This window comes from Rosa chinensis, chromosome 5 (assembly GCF_002994745.2).
Source record: "Rosa chinensis cultivar Old Blush chromosome 5, RchiOBHm-V2, whole genome shotgun sequence".
In the NCBI taxonomy this organism is placed as follows: Eukaryota; Viridiplantae; Streptophyta; class Magnoliopsida; order Rosales; family Rosaceae; genus Rosa; species Rosa chinensis.
In genome coordinates this window covers 59,886,419-59,911,159 of record NC_037092.1, presented here as the reverse complement: position 1 = coordinate 59,911,159, position 24,741 = coordinate 59,886,419, and the positions used below count along the sequence as shown (strand labels likewise).

The 24,741-nt window shown below is 38.9% G+C and overlaps 1 protein-coding gene across 1 annotated transcript; it reads left to right on the top strand.

Annotated features, from left to right (window-relative positions):
• The first annotated feature begins 9,385 nt into the window (after positions 1-9,385).
• On the top strand, positions 9,386-15,002 carry LOC112167501 (lysosomal Pro-X carboxypeptidase). The gene is made up of 9 exons (XM_024304524.2): positions 9,386-9,858; positions 9,966-10,152; positions 10,242-10,378; positions 10,606-10,718; positions 10,851-11,094; positions 11,735-11,887; positions 14,260-14,339; positions 14,476-14,525; positions 14,639-15,002. Exons 1-9 carry the CDS (start codon positions 9,436-9,438, stop codon positions 14,773-14,775), a joined length of 1,524 nt encoding a protein of 507 aa, XP_024160292.1. The 5' UTR covers positions 9,386-9,435; the 3' UTR covers positions 14,776-15,002.
• The last annotated feature ends 9,739 nt before the right edge of the window (positions 15,003-24,741 follow it).

Below are 24,741 nucleotides of genomic sequence, written 5' to 3'. Positions count from 1 at the left end.
CTGGAAGGGGTAGATCAAGCTCCTTTACCAGTCATGATCAACGTGCAAAACTTCTGTATCGAAGTTTAGGATTGAGACAGGACAGGAACTAAGAAGATATGTAATGACTCATAAGTAGCTAGATACCCCAGGTACACCGGATGAGTTTCTAAGAAACAAATGGGGAAGATTGAAAGCTCATGCACATAAGATGAACCAAGGCCTTCCCTTTTGGTTAATTTTCTTTTTCCTGCTTTGACATAAATTTTCTTATTTTCGTTTTACTGGTTTGACATGTATATAATTCTCCTTTGGTTGCTTCTATTTGTACCTCCACATGTCCAGTTTTGTTACAAAAGGACACTCCGTAAACCAAACTGAGTCCTATAATTTTCTTTTTCCTGCTTTAATGTAATTCTTCTCCAGTTGCTTCTATTTATACCACCACATGTCTACATTCACCATTTCTATAAAAACTTTGCATCCCTTAATTTTCAACCTTTTTTTTTTGTGGATTTTGATTCTCTACTTTCCAGATATTCATGAAGTTCCCACATTGATCAAGTGAAATTGAAGTTCATGTGAATAATTAGAAGATGATTCTGGCCCGCGAGTACTATTATTTGATTAGACTATGACTGTATACCAATTGACCAAAGAAAGTGATACAACTCCAAACTTTGGGGTATGATCCGTAATCATAGAATCTTGAAACATTCAACAAAACAAAAAAATGAAGTCATATCTGTTTTCTAATTTCTAGTAGCTATTCAAGGAAAACCTAATTTGTGTTTAGCCCAAACTCTAGGTTACTTGACCTAGTGGTAATAGGATTTAATTAGAAGGATCTAGAATCCTAATCAATGTAGAATTACTTTCCTTGTATGATTGAGATTCTATGCATTGTAATCCTCTATATAAAGAGGCCCCTATTATCAATGAGACCACACAGCAAATTCCTCCCAAATTCAGTTTCTCTAAAACACGTTATCAGCACGAGCCCTAACCCTGAAACAAATAGTCAAACCCTGATTCAAGAAGCTAAAAACCTTGAATCCGAATACAAATCGTTGAAGCCTTTTCTGCCTCCACCTCACAGATTAAAGGAATCGATCTCAGGAGTCCAGAACCGGCAGCCCCACCCCAAGAACCGGCCGGAAACTTACCGAACCGGCCACCGGAAGCTCCATACAACTCGCAGCAAATATTCCACTGGTTCACCATCTTCCGGACCTTCAAATTTCACCAAATTTTGATACCAGAAGCCCATTGATATGAAGTTTCAGGAACCGGAAGAAAAATTGCAAAAACTGGCCTAAAAAAGAGTGAACCGGCCACTTGAGCTGCTACATCTTGAACCGGCAGAAAAGAAAAGAAAAGAAAAAGAGAAAGCAAAAGAAGCCCAGAAGCCCAAGCCCAAGCCCACTGACGCAGACCCCACGGCCACGTCAGCACAGGGACCCACTGCCACGTCATCAACAGGGACCCACAGCCACGTCAGTAGTGGTCAACGGTCAAGGTCAACAGTCGACGGTCAACGGTCAACATTCCGGTCAACACTTTTCCGGCCAACTTCAGGCCATTTTCCGGCCAACTTCCGACCACTTTTCCGGCTAACTCCCGGGCACTTTTCCAGCGACTTTCCTGCCAGCTACAGTAACTCCGGCAGCTACAGTAACTCACTGCTACAGTACTTCCGGCGACGACTTTTTCCGACCATCTTTTTAAGGTACTTTTTTTAAAAGTTCCCGTTTTTGAAGTTTTATTTCAATTTCTTCTTCTTTTCTCGGGAACTTCCAACATCCCTTCTTCTACCCCCCTTTCTTCTTCATAGGGGAGACCAATAGCCGAACTGTGGGGGTTCGTGCTCACTCCAAGCTTGGAGCTTGTAGAGTCCTCCAAACTTAGAGTTTGTTGAGAAGAAAACGATCGACCACATACATCGTTGTTTCGATCTAATCCAAAAACCCCTCTTGGAATCGGATTTTCTTAGAAGCGACTACGCTCAGAAAATCTCTAATTTCTTGGAAGCGACTACGCTCAGAAATTTAATAGTTTTTCGTGGTAGCCCTTTCACTCCGAAACTAACCCTAATCTTGTGTTGTTTTTCAGGATGAGTAACCTGAACAAGTTGAACTTCGTTCCACTAGAAACAACTGGCGCAGGATACCATAGGTGGGTCCGAGATGTGTGCCAACATCTTAAGGCTGATGGACTTCTGGGAGCCATCCAAGAGCCTGGTCAGAACGTGCTCTCCATTGAGCAAGCTACTGCTTTCGAAGCAAAACAAGCTAAAGCCATAATTCTCATGACAAGGCACATGAATGACGCGCTCCAAAATGAATACCTCAATGAGGAAGACCCAAGAAAGCTATGGGTAGAACTTGAGCAGCGATTTGGCAACGTTCGTGACTCCCTGCTTCCTGATTTAGAAGTGCGATGACATAGCCTCCGCTTTTGTGATTTCAAGTCTGTGCTTGATTATAACTCGGAAGCTCTTCGTATCAAGTCTCTGATGGAGTTTTGTGGCCAAGCCATAACTGATACGATGTTGATCGAGAAGACTCTCTCTACCTTCCCCGTCTCTGCACTGATGATTTCAAAGAATTATCGGATTGATGTAAATGCAGGACGTATCACAAGGTTTCATGAGCTCATTGGCGCCATGAACGTAGCTGAAAAGCACGACAATATCCTTGTGAAGAACTATAATGCTAGACCCGTGGGAACTAAGCCTATTCCGGAGTCTAACTATAGTCGCGCCCCTAATGGAGGACGTAAGGAGCGAAACCCTAAGGATAGGGACAATTCTGGACATTCTGGTCCATATGTTCGCCCTAAAGAGGAAGGAAATCGCCAAGAGAGGCGTGCACGAAACCGTGGAGGTCAACGTGTGAAGAGAGAGAGAGGCGGAGCCTCCGACCATGGTGGTAACGCCACCAAGAGGATAGGTCGTCCAAATCGCGCCCCAATGGCGCCTCGATCAAGGGAGCCTGACCATAATGATGTTTGTTTTCGATGTGGATCAACTGAACATTGGGCCAAATCATGTACCGCACCCCAGAATATTGCAAACGCATACAAGACGTATCGTGAAGCAAGGGAAGCAAATTACATGGCACAAGAAGATCAAGATGGCGATCTAGATCTAAGGGTGGAAGACTACAAGGATCAAGACCCAGAAACTGGCGATTTTGATTAAGTCTTTTTATCTTCCAAGAGTTGTAGGCGATTGCCATATTACTTTTTATTGGATTAGATTTTCTTTGATCATAGAAACAATGATGTATTCCGTTGGCTTATGAATAAAATTTCGAGTTCTTTTCATTATGACTCAATTTTGATTCTGAGCATATGACTTTGTGACTACGATGGCTGGGCCATCAGTATTAATTCAAGGACATGGAATAGCCCAAGTTCCACTTGCCAAATGGAACCTTGATTACAGTTGTCACAGAAACTCTCTACGCTCTTGGGGCAAATAGTACCCTATGAATAGCCAACGAATTCCATGCGAAAATGCATGTAGAGAACGGAAATGAGTTCCTTTGCATTACCTCTAATGATTGCGAACAAAGACGCATCTTAGAGAAGTTTATGTGTCGCTCTAGTGGACTTTATGTCACTATTCGAGCTATTAAATCCAATAAAGTTATGAGAGAAGATCTCTTGGACTTAGACACATATTGGCTTTGTGACGACAGGATAGGTCATCCTGGTCATGATATGATGATCCGTCTACAAAAAGACTTCACACGGACATCTTTTACTAAGCCTGTTCCTTAGGGAAATTACGACTGAGACCGTCCTATGCAAAGGATATGACATTACTCATTCTGTTCTTACAAAGAATCCGTACGGATTTTGTGGATTGATTCAACCAACTTGCGGACGTTTAAATATCTCATGATGTTGGTTGACACGCAAACACACTGGTCACGTGTTGTGCCATTGTCCACTTGTAATGCTGCTTATGCTACACTCCTAACACATATCATACAACAACGGGCTCACTCCCCGAATCATCCTATTTAGTCAATTGGATTTGACTATGCTAGAGAGTTTACATCGAAAGACTTTCGATGGATATTGCAATGGGCTTGATGTTGGACATCACATTCCCATGAACACACCCAAATGGTCTCACGGAAATGACTACGATGGTAGTCTGAACATTGGTAATGCGCACCAATCTTCTTACATCCGCTTGGGGTGATGCAATATCGCATGCAGCTATGCTAATTCGTCTACGACCTAATGCCACTCAATGTACCTCTGCGTTACAGCTAGTGGCTGGGTACACGTCTTTTGTACTTACACACAGTTGAGTGAGCCATTTTTGTGCCAATTGCGCCGCCACAGCGCTCTATGATGGGTCTTTACAGACGAATGGGCAACTACGTTGGATTTGAGACTTCCAACAATCGTCCGCCACTTAAATGCCCTTGCTAGGCGATCTCCTTACCGCTAGATTTGCGGATGTCACTTTGATGAGACAGTCTTCTCGTCGTTAGGGGGAGATAAGAACACGAATGTTCAACAGGAACGACAGGAATTGTCGTAGTCTGTCCCCACTATGTCTCATCTTGATCCCTATTAAAGTGACAAGATCACACAAATATGCTGCAAACATGCCTGCAAGGAAGGACGTCCCTATGAGAGGACGTAGCGCCACCCCACACGGAGGTAGGCAAGGCGCCAATGCCAAAGAGAGTGGCACTCTAGCGTTACAGGCCATGGCCCCAGCTAGGATGCGTGGGAGGCACGTGGGTTCGAAGGATACTTTGGCACATTCCAATCCTTTGATCATCAAGACTCAAAATCTGTCTCATGAGTATCTTCCGGGTTATGGTTATCGTTGGGGGACGCCTCAACGTTAGAACCTATTCCTGAGAATATAGAGCTCTATGAAACTTACACTAGTGTACATGAGATGTGGGATAGAAACTCCATCATAATTGGTGATGTAGTTGTGTATTTTGTTGCGCATGAGTTTGTTGAGTCAGATGATATCGAACCACGCTCCGTTGATGAATGAATGCCAACGTAGAGAAATTTGGCCTAAATGGAAAGATGCGATCCAGGTTAAGATGGATTCTCTAACGAAGAGGAAGGTTTTCGAGCTAGAGATGCCAACACCTCCTAACATAAAACCTGTTGACTAATGGGTCTTCGTTAGAAAGCGTAGTGAGAAAAAGAGATGGTAGTCTCACCTTATGGCGCAAGGCTTCTCACAAAACGCCCTGGAATTGACTACGATGAGACATATTCTGTCATAGTGGATGTCACTGCACTCCACTACCTTGTCAGTTTGGTAGTTTCCGAATAACTGAACATGCAGCTTACAAATGTGGTCACTACGTATCTCTATAGGGATCTAGATACGGAATATACATGAAGGTTCATGGTGAACTTCATTTACCCAAGTCAAGTGGCTCTAGACCATGGAGCGCGTTTACAAAGAGGTTGAAACGCTCACTAAAGTGACTACTTGATTGGGAAGGGATATGCCCACGCGTTTCTATGACAAGTTTTAGATTCTATCGCGGTTCATGTTGGACATGATCTTCATTAGAAGCCCTTAAAGAGTTAAGGGAAACCGCTGAACACTTGAAATCTGAGTTTGAGATGAAGGATTTTGGGAGAACACGATTATGGCTCGGTTTGGAACTTGAGCATCGTGTCGATAGATGCTTAGGCATTTTGACAAGGTCAAGCCTACGAGCACCCCCATGATCGTCCGTAGTCTTGATCCTGAAAAGAATCATCTTCGTCGAAAGGATGATGACGAAGATGTGCTAGAGGCAAAAGTGTCTTACTTAGTACAATAGGCGCATTATTGTACTTATCTCAATGCACAAGACCGGACATCTCATATGTTGTGAACTTGTTAGCTAGATATAGCTCTGCGCCAACGCGACGCCATTGGATTGGTGTAAAAGATATCTTTCGATACTTGAGATGTATGAATGATATGGGCTTGTTCTATCCCTACAAAGAGATGATGGATTCGGACCCATCACACACCAGAAACGCAGCCAACGCTGGCCTGCGTTCTCTATCCCCATCCCAAAACGACATGTGTTTTGGAAGGTTTTGCTGATGTTGGGTATCTCTCTGACCCACACAATGGTCATTCCCAAACTGGTTAAGTGTTCACCATGGGAAAAGACCGTGATATCTTGGAGGTCTACAGAACAAACCGTAGTCGCTATATCTTCGAACAATGCAGAGATCATTGCCCTTCACGAAGTGGTTCGTGAATGCATATGGATTGGATCCATAATTACGCATGTTCGAACAATTGTGGTTTGAAGTCTACCACAGATGAGCCTACGAGCATTTAGGATAATGCTACTTGTTTTGAACAAATGAGGCAAGACTACATCAATAGCGATAACACCAAGCATAATCAGCAACAACAGACACTCCTCGAGATCAAAGTGAACTAGGTTCGATCTGAGGACAGTGAGGCAGACTTGTTTACTAAGTCATTTCCCAATACCACGTTCGAGAAACATGTGGCAAGAATTGGCTTGCGGAAATTATCTGAACTCCCATGATCGTAGTCATCAGGGGGAGGTGCAGACATCAGGGGGAGATGTCTACATGTTCGTCTCGAATCGTGAAGGGTGTGTTGTGCTCTTTTTCCCCTTTGACCGAGGTTATTTTTGTCCCACTGGGTTTTTGTTACTCGGCAAGGTTTTTAACGAGGCAACGAGAGAAGCACCGCGTTTGGGCAACACAAGGGGGAGTGTTCAAGGAAAACCTAATTTGTGTTTAGCCCAAACTCTAGGTTACTTGACCTAGTGGTAATAGGATTTAATTAGAAGGATCTAGAATCCTAATCAATGTAGAATTACTTTCCGTTTCCTTGTATGATTGAGATTCTATGCATTGTAATCCTCTATATAAAGAGGCCCCTATTATCAATGAGAACACACAGCAAATTCCTCCCAAATTCAGTTTCTCTAAAACAGTAGCTTGATTAGGTCTTTTTTTGTTTTGTTTTATTTGACTGTAGCACAGCTTGATTAGGTCAAGTTATTATGTTCTAATAAAGTAATCTGGGGTTCACATCCAAAATCAATTGGCAATGGATAGAGTGGCCCAAACCCTTATAAACCCATAGGCAAGGTCTCATTTTTCCCATGTGGGATATATATATATTCTCAACACGCCCCCGCACGTGTGGCGAATTTTCAAGCCATACACGTGGACAATTTTTGGGTGACGTGGAGCCCGTGTGGCTGTTAGGCATGCACACGTGGGTAACCCGCTCTGATACCATGATAAAGTAATCTGAGGTTCACATCCAAAACTAATTGGCAATGGATGGAGTGGCCCAAACTCTTATAAACCCATAGGCAAGGTCCCATTTTTCCCATGTGGGATATATATATTCTCAACATGTTCTTCTAGGTGCCTTCCAATTATATAGTCCAATTAATTAATTAGTCCTCCTTGTCAAAAAATAAAAACTAAAAAATGTTAATCCTCAAGTATATATATATTGACATAGACTAATTTAGTGTTGTCACTCTAGATCGAGTAGACAAGCTACAAAAATGCATAGACCATTCATTACTATACTGATGATAGTCTTTATCCTGATAGAAAGGTTACTTCAAGTCTTGCTCATTAAAAGAGCACTTTGCTCGCCTATTAGAATCGCCTATTAGAAACCCAAATTGATCGATTACTTATATACGAACACCCCAATCTCCATCCTTTAGCAGCATAACACTAATTACATTGTAAAGCCGAGACGGAACTGTCATAACCGCGCACGTACATGAAACTCATTAAACACTGAAGGAATTACAACACTATTAATAATCTGAGCTATATACAGAACATATAACAAAAGAAGTACAAAAAATATTAGAAAAATGTGACTTAGATTAATTAGAGTCTTTTTTTTTTGTAATTAGATTAGATTCATTCGGAATCCCACATAAAAAAGATGATAAGTCATTATTGGTGATAAGGAATGGTATCATACACATTAATGCCAAAGACTTTTGTATTAACACCCCATACCTATTCATGAGATGCATGGCTAAAGTGGAGGGAATATCGGCATTACTACACAGACGCGCAACAATGAAGTCAGGGATTATCGATCCTCTGTAGCAAAGGATATATATATCCTCCAGTGTCTTTAGGAGGGAGAATATATACATAGCTAAGTAGGTACAATTAGGGGTTCAAACAGCCTTGACAAGAGAAACCCTAAAGCCAGCGGCGGCAGGTCTTCTGACTGAGAGATCTCTCTCGTCCGGTTGCAGCCGGGCTTCTGGGCTGGCCTCCGGCCTCGCCGACGTGGAGGTTTGCTGCCGGACGGGTACTGATGCTATTGCTCGAGGAAGCTCTTTGGATGTTTGGATTAAGGTTTTTGCAGGCTTGGTTTCGGCGTCCCCGTGGAAGTCTCTGAATGCGGTTGTTGTGATGTGCCTCGTCGACGGCGACCCGGACCAATGGCATCGAGTCATGGGTTTCATGATTCTGTTTCGACGGCGGCATGGGTTGTACGGGTGTGGGTCGATGCGGTACGGGTTCTGTGGCGGTGTTGTCGTGGCGGTACAGGTCGAGGCGGCGCTAGCCTGGAGCTGTGGTGTGGTGGTGGGAGGCAGACGGAAACTGGGCCATGTTGGGCTTGTGGAACCTTGTGTGGACCTCTTCCTTGGGTTGCCTTGGGCTTGACATTTTGGGCTTGTAGGGTTTTTGCCCTAGGCCCATATAAATTATCTTTGTTTTAGGGATCCTATGTTAGTAGTTTTTATTTTCAATAATTCCCTAAGTTTTTTTTAGGGATCTATGCACTTTGTGTGTCTCTAGTGCCTCTGTAGTAGTACTGAAGGAGGATTTACGCTAGTCTCTACGGATTTGATGTATAATGAGTGGACCTATTTCTATGTACCACCGTGGGTACTACCATATATACCTTCTTGATCTGTCTAGTTGAAGGTAGCAGAAGGATATGTAATGGCCATTCTGGCATGTGATGAATACAATTGACACCCGATTTGGGTTTGATTAAAAATAAAAATAAAAAATTAGGGGTTCAAACTTTAGTCCAGATGGGAAAAAATCAACCATCGACATGTCAATTCTTACCAACCTGGCTCTTGTTTGTTTTATAGTTGAATTCCAAACATACGTTCTATCAAATCAACTTTCAATCATGAATTGTTCTGAAAACATCATCCAATTAATTTTGCACGATCAGTTCACACTAAAATTCAAACAGGTGTGTATAAAGTATAAACAATCAATTATATGATATGGTCCCTATATGAACTATTCGTTAACTTATCTTTTTATCCCTATCGTGCGCCGGCCATTCCAAGTCGATCAATACATCCAAATACAATTTTTTCCATTTGTTGATATCTTATAGTATATATATGGCATTCGAAACACAACTGCTGCCCTCCAAGGATTTGCCATACCATGGAAATGAAGCAACTCACATTCTCACTCAAATCATCCCTTCTACTAATATCTCTTATATTTGTCACAACCTCAGTTTCCTTAAAAATTCCAAGGCTGAGTCCAACTGGAGGACAATTTATACATGGTAACTATTGGACACAAGGCCGGCCCAGCGAAGCTTCATCATCTGCATTTGATCCCAAAGATTTTCAGAAATTTTACTACAACCAAACACTTGACCATTTCAACTTTAGGTATGATAGCTTCAATACTTTTCAACAAAGATATTTGATCAATTCCAAGCATTGGGGTGGCTCCAATATCAGTGCACCAATACTCGCATACTTAGGCGCAGAAGAATCAGTTGATGTTGATATACCTATTATTGGGTTCCTATCTGAAAACGCCATTCACTTTCAAGCCCTCCAGATATATATAGAGGTACATTCTGTATGAATCTGTTGTAAGACTGAGATAATCGATTAACTAGCTGTATTATTGGGTCTGAGACTTTAGTCTTTTTTTTCTTTCTTTTTTTTCCTTATCAGCACCGGTACTATGGGGAATCAATCCCATTCGGATCAAGGGAAGTGGCATTTAAAAATGCAAGCACTCTTGGATACTTCAACTCAGCCCAAGCTATAGCAGATTATGCAGAGATTCTCATACATGTAAAGAAGCAACTACATGCTGAACATTCTCCGGTCATTGTTATTGGTGGCTCATATGGTGGAAGTGAGTCACTAAATGTACACTTACTGAAATTACAATTGTTACATTAAGGGCTCGTTTGATAACGTATATACATATATGTTCTTTGACAGTGCTTGCTTCATGGTTTCGCCTAAAGTATCCCCACGTCGCTCTTGGAGCTCTGGCCTCATCAGCTCCAATTCTATACTTCGATGACATTGTTCCTCCAGAAACAGGATACTACTCCATTGTCACCAAGGATTTTCAAGTAATATATTTCTTCCTTAATTTCTTTCCTTCTATAAGTATACATAAACTGCTAGCCAGGTGTACCCCTTACTGGCAATCTGAACGTACCAGAGCTAAGCAAAAATCCCACTGACCAATCGTTTAATTCACAGTTGGCTAGGGTCTAACACAAGATAATTTTTGCACGATACTATTTTAAGTTAATTAATACATAAACAGATTGATTATGGACATACATATGTGTAGGAAGCGAGTGAGACTTGCTACCAAATCATAAAGAAGTCTTGGTCTGAAATTGATAATATTGCTTCTAAGCCTGAAGGCCTCTCAAATCTTAGCAAGAAATTCCGAACTTGCAGGTACATCCCCTGATTAGTTTCATATATTGTGCATAATCATTTTTTTTTCCTTAGAACATAATAATTAATATATTTGTTCAGGTGATTATTTTTGTGATTTCCCTTTTCTGTTCTTGTTTTGCAATTAACTAGACCGTTGACCAAGTCGTCTGACCTCAAGGACTACTTGGACTCGATGTATACTAGGGCAGCTCAATACGATCATCCACCGAATTATCCGGTTACTGTAGTCTGCGGTGGCATTGATGGAGCTTCATCTGCGGATGATATTTTGACAAAAATATTTGCAGGTGTGGTTGCATATACCGGAAACCGGTCATGCTATGTCAACCCGCCCAAAAACCTAACAGAAACAGACGAGGGGTGGGGATGGCAGGTAATTGATCAAATAATTAATTAATTTATCAAGCTGTACTATTTGTTTAGATTATAGTCATGCCTGAGAGCCAACCCTAATACTTATAGTTAGATTTGTTTAGATTATAGATTATAGTTATGTCTGAAAGCCAACCCTAATAATTAATAAATAGACGTCCACGTACATTTGTATTTTTAGAGCAAAAGACACAATACATTCATCATGCTGACTATTCTAAGGGCCCATGGTACATGATAAAAAGCTAGCTAGCTTTGAGGTCACAGAATTAATTGACAGGCCAGGGAGAATGCCTTCTTCTTGCTTAAGAAATACGTCTGCAATATTTTTATTTTATTTTTACCTTTTCTGAAAAGGAATTTGCAATCCAGTCAAAGTTAGGAGACGTTTGCAATATCTAAGAAGTCATGCATCAGGCCAAATTTCTAAAGAAACAGCTAGCAATTTCTGGGACATTAGTATTGCATTGATCTTGTTTCACAACGTTATTACAGTTTGCATCAGGGCCAAGTTTCTAACAACTTGTGAAATTTGATAAGATTGTTGTTTTATTAGTAATTACAAACTTTCATTTACCCTAATTCAAATATGTTTGAAGATGGTTAACCACGATCCACCTATTTGTTTCTTGATCATTTAGACATGTAGTGACATGGTGATTCCCATAAGCGTGAACAACGACACCATGTTTCCACCGTACAAATTTGATGTCGATGAATATATCAATAAATGCAAGGCAACCTATGGCGTCCCTCCCAGGCCTAATTGGGTGACTACATACTTTGGAGGCCATGTATGTAATGCTGTTACTTTCTTATCATTGCTCATAATTAACCTACCCTAATTCTTTTACTTTGCTTAATTCATATGAAATGAAATGCATGGATATATATATATATATATATATATATATATATATATATATATGGGTCGTCTTGGGTACCTTGATGTTTGCCATACCCTTATTTTTTTTACTTTTAGTAAATTAATATAGTGGAAACCTACTAAACTGGTCAACATGTTACCCAATTAAATATCAACATGTGTCATTTTAAAAAATAAAATTTACCATATTAACAACACACTCTTTCTTGATATGTAACATTGTTAAAAATCATGTAACAAGTATTGTCAAAATAATAAATTACACATAGTTGAACTACAATTACGACTTATGACAACAATTGTTGTGGTTATTGTAATTGAGTGGTCAAAGATGTAAATATCATATTTGGACAACTTTTATCAAATTTAGAACCTTGATTATCAAGTGGAGAAACTCCTTACAATACTGAGTTGTTACATATCTTTTGGTCTAATTTTAATTTTACCATGTTCACAACACAAATGTTGTCGGGATTGTAAAATGGTTGGTAATCTTGTAAATGGTATAGTTTTTGAAGTAATTACTACAATCAGAACAAAAGTTACCGCTTTTACACCAATAGTTGCGAGTTATGGTAAAATATGTAGTCATTGAGTAATTATTCCATTAATGATAAAAATATAAAGATTTACCACTTTGACAACAATTTGTTATTGCAGTACTTGTTATATTGTCCATAAATTAGTACATTAGTTTAGGTTGAGTAATTACTATAAATAGGACAAAAGTTACCGCTTTTACATCAATTGTTGTGATTGTGGTAAAATGTGTAGTCATTGTAGTAATCATTTCATTACTGATAAAAACCTAAAGATTTACCATTCTGACAACAAATTTGTTGTCATACTTGTTAAATTGTCTATAAATTAGTACATTAGTTTAGGTGGAGTAATTACTACAAATAGAATAAAAGTTACTGCTTTTACATCAAGTGTTGTGGGTTGTGATAAAATGTGTAGTCATTGTAGAAATAATTTCACTAATGATAAAAACATAAAGATTCATACATGTTCTATTTTATATAATATTTACCACTTTGAGAACTCATGTAACCACTTTGAGGACACATGTGGTAATTAGAAAAAAAATCCGCATTAAATTAAATAAGGTCTTCATTAGAGAAAAGTAGGTTCTCATTTGAGTAAGTAAGTCCTAAAAGTGGTAATTGTAATAGGTTCTCATTTGAGTAAATAAGTCCTAAAGTAGGTTCTCATTTGACTGCATTTAAAACAAATATTATTTATTTTTACACTAATTGTTGTCGTTTTCATCGTAAAATGCATGTAAAAAGAATTATATTTAGTTAAGGAAACTACTAATGATATAATTAATTGGTAATAAAGATTACTTAACTAATACTAATTTTGCGAAGTTAGGTTAGAAGGTTTTTGTTTTTAATAAGGAAAAACGTAATTTTCAATTGTGTAATTGTCCATTTATAACAAGCATTAATCAAGCATTAATTCACTAATAATAAAATTAATTAGTAGGGCTAAATACTGGTTACTACCCTGTGGTTTAGGTCCAAAATCAATTCAGTCCCTAGACTTCTAATTTCATCAAAAACACCCCTGCATTTTTCAATTTTGATCTAATAGGTCCAATTCGTTAATATTTTGTTATGGGTTCAAGTTATAGTTGGATTATTTGTTGAAAAACTATTTATTTTTAATAGTAGGACTCACTCCTAAATTGACTATGCAGGCCACCTCGACACCACATCATAAAACATAGGCCATATATGAGCCACGTTAACAAGTTAAATAACTCAATTGTAGGAAAACTAACAAATTGGACCTATTATATCAAAACTAAAAGTGCATGGGTGTTTTTGATGAAATTAGAAGTTCAGGGACTGAATTGATTGTTGGCCCAAACTACAGGGTAGTAATCTGTATTTAGCCCTAATTAGTAATATAGACTATTTAACTAAAAGTAATTCGGTGAACCTAGGATAGAAGGTTCTTTTAATTTTTTTTGAAAAAGGAAAAATCATAATTGTGAATTGTCAATTGATAATCAAACATTAATTGGCTTTATTGTTTTCACTATCTTTATTGTTTTCAATTCAATTAGTAGTTTGTGTTATCAAAAAAATTAGAAAGGCTAAGGGCTAAACAAGTTACCAATTTGTTAAATATTTTGAACCATCGTATATATTACTAATCCAATGGTCCAAAATATTTAACAAAATGCGGGTATGGCAAACACCAAGGTACCCAAGAATTCTCCTATATATATATTATATTGATACAAGTATGCTAATATACGTGATGCAGAACATAAAACTGAGTCTCTCCAGATTTGCTAGCAACATCATTTTCTCCAATGGGCTAAGAGACCCTTACAGTATTGGCGGGTATGTACGGATACGAAGATGACTTCAAAACAAATATAAATGAGTCAAGTTTATCATTTCATTATCTTGATAAAACAACACGATTCAAGATTAATAGTACTTGACTAAATTTAACATTGTTTTACTCTCATGATAGCGTTTTGGAAGACATATCAGACAGTGTGGTTGCTGTCCATGCAAAAAATGGTATGTATCCTTCCAAATTCATTTGTTTGGAGTACCCCATGTTACGAGTTTTAGCGCAGTACATATTTTCGTTTAACTTTTCAACTACCCAAAATTAAAATTTACTTTTACAGGGTCTCACTGCTTGGATATTCTCACCTCAAACCAGACTACCGATCCAGACTGGCTGGTCAATCAGCGGAAAAGTGAGGTCAAAATCATCGAAGGATGGATAGCTAAATACTATGCTGACCTTCAAGCTCTCCAATAATAAATACCACGTTAAATACTATAGTTGGACAAATCCAGATTACACCTACCCAAAATATCTCTTTGCAAACAAGTAGCTTCTTTTTGGCAAGAGATAACAACAAAGTGAAAGTCCTAAGAAAACAATAATCACCATCTTTTCTTTTGTAAATTTCTTTTTAAAAGGATCGACAAGAGTTAAAGAAATAATACACTTTAATTACATCACACTCTTGGTCTCTACTACCAATCTTATCCCTAAAGTTTCAATCATTTTCACTTGAATTAATCAATGTGGTCCTTCTTAATTATAACGGATCTTATCATCTTCAAAACACATTTGCTAATAAATTCTGAATATTGCACCTTTCCCAATATCTGAATCATTACAACTAAGTGTTACTTTTTTTTTTTGAATCCAACGAAGTCAACCCTTTATTGAATAGAAACATGTTTACACAGTACAAAAATCTGCTATATATAACAGCAGCTAGAGAAAATCAGTAGTAAAGTAAAATTGAACATCTCTAAGAGTAGAAGCATGAGTAGCTAGCTGACATTATAAGAAAAGTTGTCTACCACAACATCAGCAGCTAGAGAAAATCAGTAGTAAAGTAAAATTGAACATCTCTAAGAGTAGAAGCACGAGTAGCTAGCTGACACTACAAGAAAAGTTGTCTACCACAACATCACAATAATCCTCTAAATGTCGTTGTTACTTACAGTCTACCACAACAGGTAAAGAATGTGCGTTGTAGAAAATAATTTATCACCATATCCCTCATTTGCATATTGTTAATTTGGTTATCAACAACCTACCTTGCGTGTTATTATCTGCAAGTTGTAAATTAAGTTATCAACAAGCACACATGCACGTTGTTGAAAATTTTTCAAAATCACAACGTGTGACAAACGTTGTTTTAAGATAAAAAAAAAAAAAAAACAGCAGGCAATTGGCAGGAGTGCTACCGCTTTAATCTATTTTCCAATTGTGCGGACCTTGAGAAAAAAAATAAAAAAGGAAAATCTCCCAACTCTCAACTCTAGCTCTCTGGATCTTAAGACTCTCCGAAGCTCTCAACTCTTAAACAACAAATGGAAGCCCTCACCAGCCTAAGCCTTAAACCGCCAGAAATGATGAGCAGCGCCGGCATCGGATCCCTCGTCGCAACGTCGCCGCCGTCGAGCACGTCCCGCTCAACCGCTTGGCCGGTGCTAGGATCGAGTCCACCTCTGCTGTGCTCCTCCAATCCGTCGGGTACCTCTTGCCTCACCATCGACCTCGGGTTCCGGCTCCAACGATAAGCCCCAACCACCGCGTCACCGAGAAGGAGACGTCCGCCATCATCAATAGTGTGACCAAAGCCGCCGACCGCGATGACATGCTCTGCTATGACGCCGTAGTCACCTCAATTCCTTGTCCCCAGGTTGCAGGGGCTCAAATGAAAGGTAATGAATCAGTATTCAGTGAATTAGAGTGATCTGGAGTATTGAATTGTTGAAATTTGAGATAATTTTGGATATTGCTGATTGAATTGGGAAACTTTTGATTGTGAATTGTGTGCTGATTGATGTAATTGCTGAAGCTGGAATAGGGGAGCAAGACTGAGCACAGGTGCAGAGGTGGGATCTGGCTCCTCTAAAGTGAGGAGTCTGTGAATTTACTTCAATTTCATAAAGTCTGAACTCTATGTCTAATCTAAGGATATTGAGAATTGACACATCACTGTTTCATCAATTTTTGGTTTTTAATCTAAACCCCAGTTAACTTACCGTTAACTATAGGAAAAAAAGAAAGAAAAAGAGTTAAACACTTCACGTTCTATCTTTCTTCAATGCGTAGTCCCAAACCTAAATTCACTTGCTGCATTGCTGTTTCTCTGTGCTTCCATAGAAACTCACCCATGGTTACATGAAGGTATAAATACAATTAGGTTTCTCATTTAAACCAACTATCAAAGGAACTATGAGTTAATGGATTCTCTTGACTTCTTCCTCGACCCTGGCTTCGCTCAACACCCACATGTGACTCGTATATATTTCCACTCTCCATCAATGTTTCAAGTTTCTCCTTTGAAAAGCTGGGGGCTGGGAGTAGTTGGAGGCGCAATCCTTTTAATCTGCTAAAAAGAACGGCTCTTTCAACATATTAGGGGGCTACATGTAGAATCGTTGTAAATCCGTATGTAATTAGAATTCTTATTTAATTAGGATATCTTGTAATTATAGAAAATCCTGTAATTATGGAAAGATTGTTTCCTATTAGAGTTAGACTACTCCTTTGTACTTGTATATATACCCCCATTGTGGGATGAATATAAATCATCGAATTAACCCTGAATTGAAGTATTCTTTTCTACTTGGTATTAGAGCAGGTTCAATCCTTTGAACTTGCTCTACATCCTTTGAATCCTGAATCCCGAAGAACACCACAAACCGCTGCGTACCACCACCATTGAAATCAAACCATCCCTGAATTTCAAACCACCATCACCCTACCTTTTTTAGGAAAAAGAAGAGAAATTTTTTTTTTTTTCCAAAACATTCATATCCATCTTGAAACCTTAGAAAATCCAATCATGCGAAAATCCTAAATTCCTCAATGGTGCAATCAGAGAAACAGGCTATGGGGCGTTCGGTAACTACTGAATTTTCTGTTATGGCTCAACGCAAACAGGGTCCTCCTCCAGGCTTCTCAGGACCTTCTCCACGCCGTCCTCTAGGTAAACCAAATCCATATGCAAACAAAAAGTGCATTATCTGTGGGGAATTAGGTCATAGCAAGGAGCGGTGCTATGAAGTGATTAGTTACCCTGATTGGTGGGACTTCACTAAGAAACCGCGAAAGAATCTGGGCAAGGCCGCTGTTGCTACTACAGATCGAGGAAGTTTACCTAGACAATGCCTCCGCTAATGTAGTGCGGTTAGGTATGAAGGGTACGGTTACTTTTAATAGTACATGGATAATTGATACAGGTGCATCTGACCATATGACCAATGACCCTAGTCTTGTGAAAACCTTAGACTTTCCCCTCAAAATGTTGTCTCTACTGCTGATAGTACTCCAACTCCGGTCACCGGAGAAGGTTCTATTGCTTTATCTCATACCTTAACCCTTGAATCTGTCTTTGTTGTTCCATCACTAGCTTATAATCTCCTGTCTGTTGGTCAAATTATTTTAGCTCTTGCATGTATTGTGACCTTCTATCCGTCTTTCTGTGTGTTTCAGGACATTCTGACTCGGCAGATTCTTGGTTATGGTGTTAGAAGGGGGAAATTATACTACTTGGATCTGACAGAGACTGGAAAGAAACAGAAGCATCTTTTGGGACAAGCTAATCAGATCAACGGGGTAGAGAATGCGAAGGAAGCTATATGGTTATGGCATCGCCGTTTAGGTCATCTATCTTTTAGTTATCTTAAGAAGCTGCAACCTCATTTGTTTTCAGTTATCAGTGATTTGGATTTCCATTATGACATTTGTGAACTGACCAAGAGTCACCGTATTTCATATTCACCAAGTCTTAATAAAAGTCCTGTTCCTTTTATGAAGATTCACTCTGATGTCTGGGGTCCTGTGAAAATTCATTCTCTTTCTGGAGCTTGGTATTTTGTAACGTTTATTGATGATTGCACTTGCATGACATGGGTGTCATTACTGAAGAATAAGAGTGATGTATTTGGAATGTTTACCTAATTTTACAAAATGGTGCCAACTCAATATCATCAATCCATCAGAGTTTTTCAGTCTGACAATGGTGGAGAGTTTGTGAATGGCCATATGATTGAGTTTTGCCGGTCACATGGAATTCGTCATCAAACCTCGAATTCTTATACTCCTCAACAGAATGGTTTAGCAGAATGGAAGAATAGGCAGTTGATGGAAGTTGTTCGTGCTTCCTTGTTTAGCATGAATGTACCTCGGTCCTATTGGGGAGAAGCAGTGAAATCAGTAGTATATCTTATCAACCGTACTCCTTCACGGGTGATTGAGATTCAGAATCCTCATCAGAATCTTCATACACTTTTGATCATCCCTTCTATGCCTAATTTGGAGCCCCGGGTGTTTGGGTGCACAACTTATGTTCATATTCCCAAGCCTCAACGCAGCAAGCTTGATCCTCGTGCCCGTAAGTGTATATTTGTTGGTTATGCTGAATTCCAGAAGGGTTATCGATGTTATGATCCTCTTACTGGCACTATACATGTCTCTCTTGATGTTGCTTTTCGTGAATCCGAGCCTTATTATCCAAGGAGAGTTTCGGAGTCTTCCCTTCAGGGGGAGAGAGGTCGTGAAGGAAATCCTCGAGATTTATTTAAATTTGAAGAATTAGAAGCATTGAAATCTAGATTTGGAGTTGGGAATTATGTAGCACCAGTTGACAACGAAACTGAAATTGGGATAGTAGGAAATGAAAAAGAAAAAGAATCTGGGGACAATGAATCTATTGGCAGTGGACCAATGGGATCCCCAACTTACCAGGACAGATGCGATGTAGGACCATCCCTTGAACCGAGCTGACGTCATGATCTGTCGAACAAGACAGACGCATCATGCCAAGACGTCAGCTTGCATCCCCAAAGTGACAATGACGTCAGCATGCATCCCCAAAGTGACAACGACGCTTCAATGCGTCCTGGAATATATGAAACGTCACAAGCTGACAAATTACCCATTGACCAGCCCAACTGTGATACACCTAATGAAGAGAATATAATTCAGAGTTCTCATCTGTCAGAGTTTTTCCCCCTATCTATATCATCAACTAAAGAAACCGCTGCGAATGTTCCTCCTCAGGTACCTTTAATTTTGAATGAATTATCTGGGGTAGATGATATTGATTATAGGAAATTACAGAGGGTTACCAAGGGTATTCCTAAGAAACAATACGAGCCAGACATCAAAGCCAAAGCTAAATATCCTGTAGCTAATTACATGTCTAACCATAGGTTGTCTGGGTCATATGCACTTGTTGTTGATCAATTATCTACCATATCTATTCCTAGTAACGTGCAGGATGCATTGACGGATCCAAAATGGACAAAGGCGATGAATGAAGAATTAGAAGCTTTTCAAAAGAATGCAACATGGGAGTTAGTACCTCTGCCGGCTAGGAAGAAGACTGTAGGATGTCATTGGGTGTTTACTGTGAAGCTTAATGCCGATAGAACTATTGATAGATACAAGGTGAGGTTGGTTGCCAAGGGATATACACAACGCTATAGATTGATTATGAGGAGACTTTTGCACATGTAGCAAATATCAATATTGTCCGGATTCTAATCTCACTTGCAGCAAACAAAGATTGGCCCTTGCACCAGTTTGATGTGAAGAATGCGTTTCCTAATGGGAATTTGGAGGAAGAAGTATACATGGATGTGCCCCCAGGTGTTAAGAATCACCCAAGTGATGTTAGCAAGGTGTGTAAATTGAAGAAATCTTTGTATGGTCTAAAGCAATCTCCAAGAGCTTGGTTTGAAAGATTTTCAAAGTCCATGAAAGCCTTTGGGTACAGACAAAGAAATTCTGACCATACCTTGTTTATCAAACGCAAGAATGGTAAGATTACAACTCTTATTGTGTATGTTGATGACATGATTGTTACAGGGGATGATCTGAAAGAGATGAATGAATTGCAAAAGTATCTGTCAAAGGAGTTTGAAATGAAGGATCTGAGACAACTGAAGTATTTTCTAGGTATTGAAGTTGCAAGGTCTAAGAAGGGGATTTTGCTTTCACAAAGGAAGTATATCCTTGATTTACTTGCTGAAATGGGGATGCTGGACTGCAGACCAATGGAGACACCCATTGAGATGAATCATAGACTTGCTATTTATCCTAATCAAGTTCCAACTGATAAAGGGAGGTATCAACGTCTTGAAGGAAGGTTGATTTATCTTTCACATACTAGACCAAATATTGCTTATGTTGCGAGTGTTGTTAGCCAGTTTATGCATTGTCCTAGTGAAGAGCATATGGATGCAGTCTTTCGTATTTTGAGGTACTTGAAGATGGCACCAGGCAAAGGGTTACTGTTTGAGAAAAAAGATAAATTGGAAGTTGTTGGATATACGGATGCAGATTGGGCTGGTCATAAAACTGACAGATGTTCTACATCTGGGTACTTTAATTTTATTGGAGGGAACCTTGTCACTTGGCGTAGCAAAAAGCAGAAAGTCGTTGCCAGATCAAGTGTAGAAGCTGAATTTCGAGGTATGGCACATGGAGTCTATGAAATGTTATGGATCAATAATGTCTTGAAAGACCTGGGTTACAAGCTTAAAAGGCCTATGGATTTGCATTGTGATAATACAGCTGCCATTGAGATTGCACATAATCCAGTTCAGCATGATAGAACAAAGCATGTGGAGGTTGATCGTCTTTTTATTAAAGAAAATCTTGACAGAAAGGTTATTCGCTTTCCATTTGTAAACTCAGAGGAGCAATTAGCTGATGTTCTCACTAAAGGAGTGTCTAGGAAGATATTTGACAGCTCGATTGACAAGTTGGGCATGATAGACATCTATGGGCCAACTTGAGGGAGTGTAGAATCGCTGTAAATCCGTATGTAATTAGGATTCTTATTTAATTAGGATATCTTGTAATTATAGAAAATCCTGTAATTATGAAAAAATTGTTTCCTATTAGAGTTAGACTACTCCTTTGTACTTGTATATATACCCCTATTGTGGGATGAATATAAATCATCGAATTAACCCTGAATTGAATATTTAATAACTTATTCCATAGATCAATGATATTTTTATTTGATTAGAGAATATGTTGCTCATAAGCATACAAAATAAAGAAGCAAAAGTAACTTGCTTAATAAACATCAAACAATTATTATTCTGATGTGCACCATTCACACAATTGAATTAACAACCTATTCATGCCAACTATGGGGCAATGTACGAAGGAGGCTATAGAACATCGTCGGGCCCATCCAAATTTCCATCTGAAGTACCTTCTAGTTCAGCCATGAGGTTTTCTCTTACTTTTTCAATGGCAGCATACTTCTCTTGCTCATCTCAATGATCTTGGCTTCGTGTTGATTTTCAGCATTTGCATTTTCTGTTGTTGAGCAGTTTCAGGTTAGTTAATTCCTGTTTCAGTTTGCTTATCTGGTTGTCCTTGCATTCTATTCCGAAACATCAACCAAGAGTGAAAATATATGAGTCAGACGCCGGAGTGTATACCGGAATAGTTTCGACTAGCTCGAAGAGACACGAGTGAAGCCAAGGTCGAGGAAGAAGTCAAGAGAGTCTCTCAATCACCCTTAGTAGAGCACGGTCAGGTTCAACATAAAGCCTTGCACGTCAATGGAACTTGACGCAGAGGTTAAACATTGACAAGAAATCCCAATTTTTTTTTTCTTTCAATGGTTAATGGCAAGTTAACAGGGGTTTAGATTAAAAACAAAAAATTAATGAAAAAGTGATGTGTTAAGGTTCAAAACTCTTAGATTAGACAGAGGGTTGAGGGTTTAGATTTAATGAAATTAAAGTAAATTCATAGACTCCTCACTTTAGAGGAGCGTAATCCGCAGAGGTAAGTGCTCTGTTCTGTTTCTCATGAAATCTTTCCTGCATTTGAAAATTGGGTGAGGTTTCTGGTGTTAGGAGTACAATTATGGCTTCTACTATTCTATTGTGTATGGTATTATTAGGACTACACTATATCAATTAGCAGAACCTTAGATCACCACATTGAAGCTGACATAGGGTTTATAGGAACAATAGTGTTAGTGTGCAGACTAGCTTCACAATACATAATACATATTGAGTATAAATGTGTTTAAGAAAAGTACTAAACATAATACATATTGAGTATATTATGTAAGTCTACCAATAATGAATTCCAGATAGAGATGGCTACAAATCGTAGCTTCAGAATCGGTTGTCAATTGTGACATATTCGTTCAGACCAGCTGCATGTCACAAATTCATATTGAGTATATTATGTTATTTTCCCCATGTTATCGTAAGCTTTTCACCATACACACATTAGGCTTGCTGTTGCAGAACATTACTTTTCATGGTCTTCATTATATAGATGAGTGGTATCTTTCTTATCTAATAGCTTTGGGATAAAAATCTATGCATGACTACAAAAGCCCTGCATCTAAGAGAAAAGTTCTGGAGATTATTCTCTTTTCTAATGCTGATTATTTTGTGGCATTGTGGACCAAATGGTGATGCTCTATGCTTTCATTTGTAAATTCTGAGAGTCGTCTCAGTTCTTACTTTGTAGTCCCATGAAAGAACATCCAGTAGGAAAAAAAATTTGCGGTATATGTTTGCCTTTTGTTTCTTATACTTGGTATTACGAAAATTGGATGAGGACATGAAGCGCCGAGAGCTTTTGGTATGCTACATGTCCCAATCAAGAACTTCATGGCTTGGTACCTGATCAATGAAAAGAGATGGGATGGCAGGGAAGAGATCCATCTACGGATTTCAGGTTCCATTTCCCTCTATTCCTCTGTTGTTCTGCAGCTAATTTCTTCCTAGTTTCCTCTTTCTGTTTATGGCATTTTCTTATTTGGTTACTTTGGATGATTTGCTGACAGAGGTGCTGGATTTATTTCTTTAGAGCTCTTGTTCTTCGTAAAGACATTTTCGCTAAAATCCTAAACTTGATCTGCAACAGAAAGATAGAAACCTGAAGAAATATGTTTCTTTTTTAATACTACATTTATGATATGCTTTTGCTTTACTACAGTACTATAGGGCTCTGCCATATTGGTATGTAGGTCAGGAAGTTGAAATACTATGCATGTATTGTCAATTACCAATGATGCACACAGAATTCAGAACGTTGTCATGTATGTTTTGTAAAGAAATTATGTATCAAACAATGCCGTACTCTTAATGAAATGTGTATTTTTCTTTTATATAGTTATAGTGTACTGATATTGGCATGTGAATGTGCTTAAGTAATTATATATGTGTAGAGGTACAGGTAAGAAGAACCCAGCAATCTAGGTGCAATATATTGAAACATTATAACAACGTATTCAGTAATATGACAACATACCATGTATGTTGTCGAAAACTAAAGACAACATGTCGAGAGTATTGTTAAAAATTACAACACGCGCTTGAAACGTTGTCGAAAATTTACGACAACATGCAAAGCACATTGTTGAATAATTACGACAACTGGCTTCGCCTCTTTTCAACAATGTGCAAAGTGTGATGTTAAGGATTCTTAGATTTTTAACAACTCTGACATCTACACCATGCGCCGAATGTTGTCGAAAGTGATTCATAACATGATTTGCATGTTGTTAAACATGTTTTTTCTTGTAGTGTGATGCGCTACCATATTTCCTTTTAGACCTATATAACTCACCTTCAAGTTGGTCTGAATACCCAACAGAACCCCAACATCCTCATAAATCCTACCCAACGTAGAAGTGTTGGTGGGACTGTGAGTATTAAGTTTTTGTTGCACCTCCATTGTATCCGTTTCCAAGATCGCTGGCAGGAAACCATGATCTCGAGCAAACTACAAAACCTGCTTACATGCCAGCACCTCCGCTTGTTCTGGAGATAACAGTCTCTTCGGAGGACAAGCTCCCCTAGCCAACATTGTACCCCATTCATCCGTGATACAAATCCTAGCCCGACTGTCAGGGTTTGATGATGGAAAGCTCCATTCACATTTATTTTCAGAAGCCCTGCAGCAGGTGCAGCCCAGTGCACTACCCTTGAACTAACAAGTCTACTCTGGACTTGTTTCATAGTATAGAATCAAAACTCTTGTAGTCTTGAAATCAGACCTAACTTCACATCAGAAGCCTCACTTCTTTTTGGATTCCAGATCCTCTCATTCCTTTCCTTCCATATTCCCTAAAGCAAGAATAAAAGCTCCCTAAACTGAGTTAAAGACAAATCCTGAGCACATCGATTTAACCTAGAAATGACACCCCTATGCACAATCTGAGGTTTATAGCATACATGTTGTAGGATAGCATTTGAT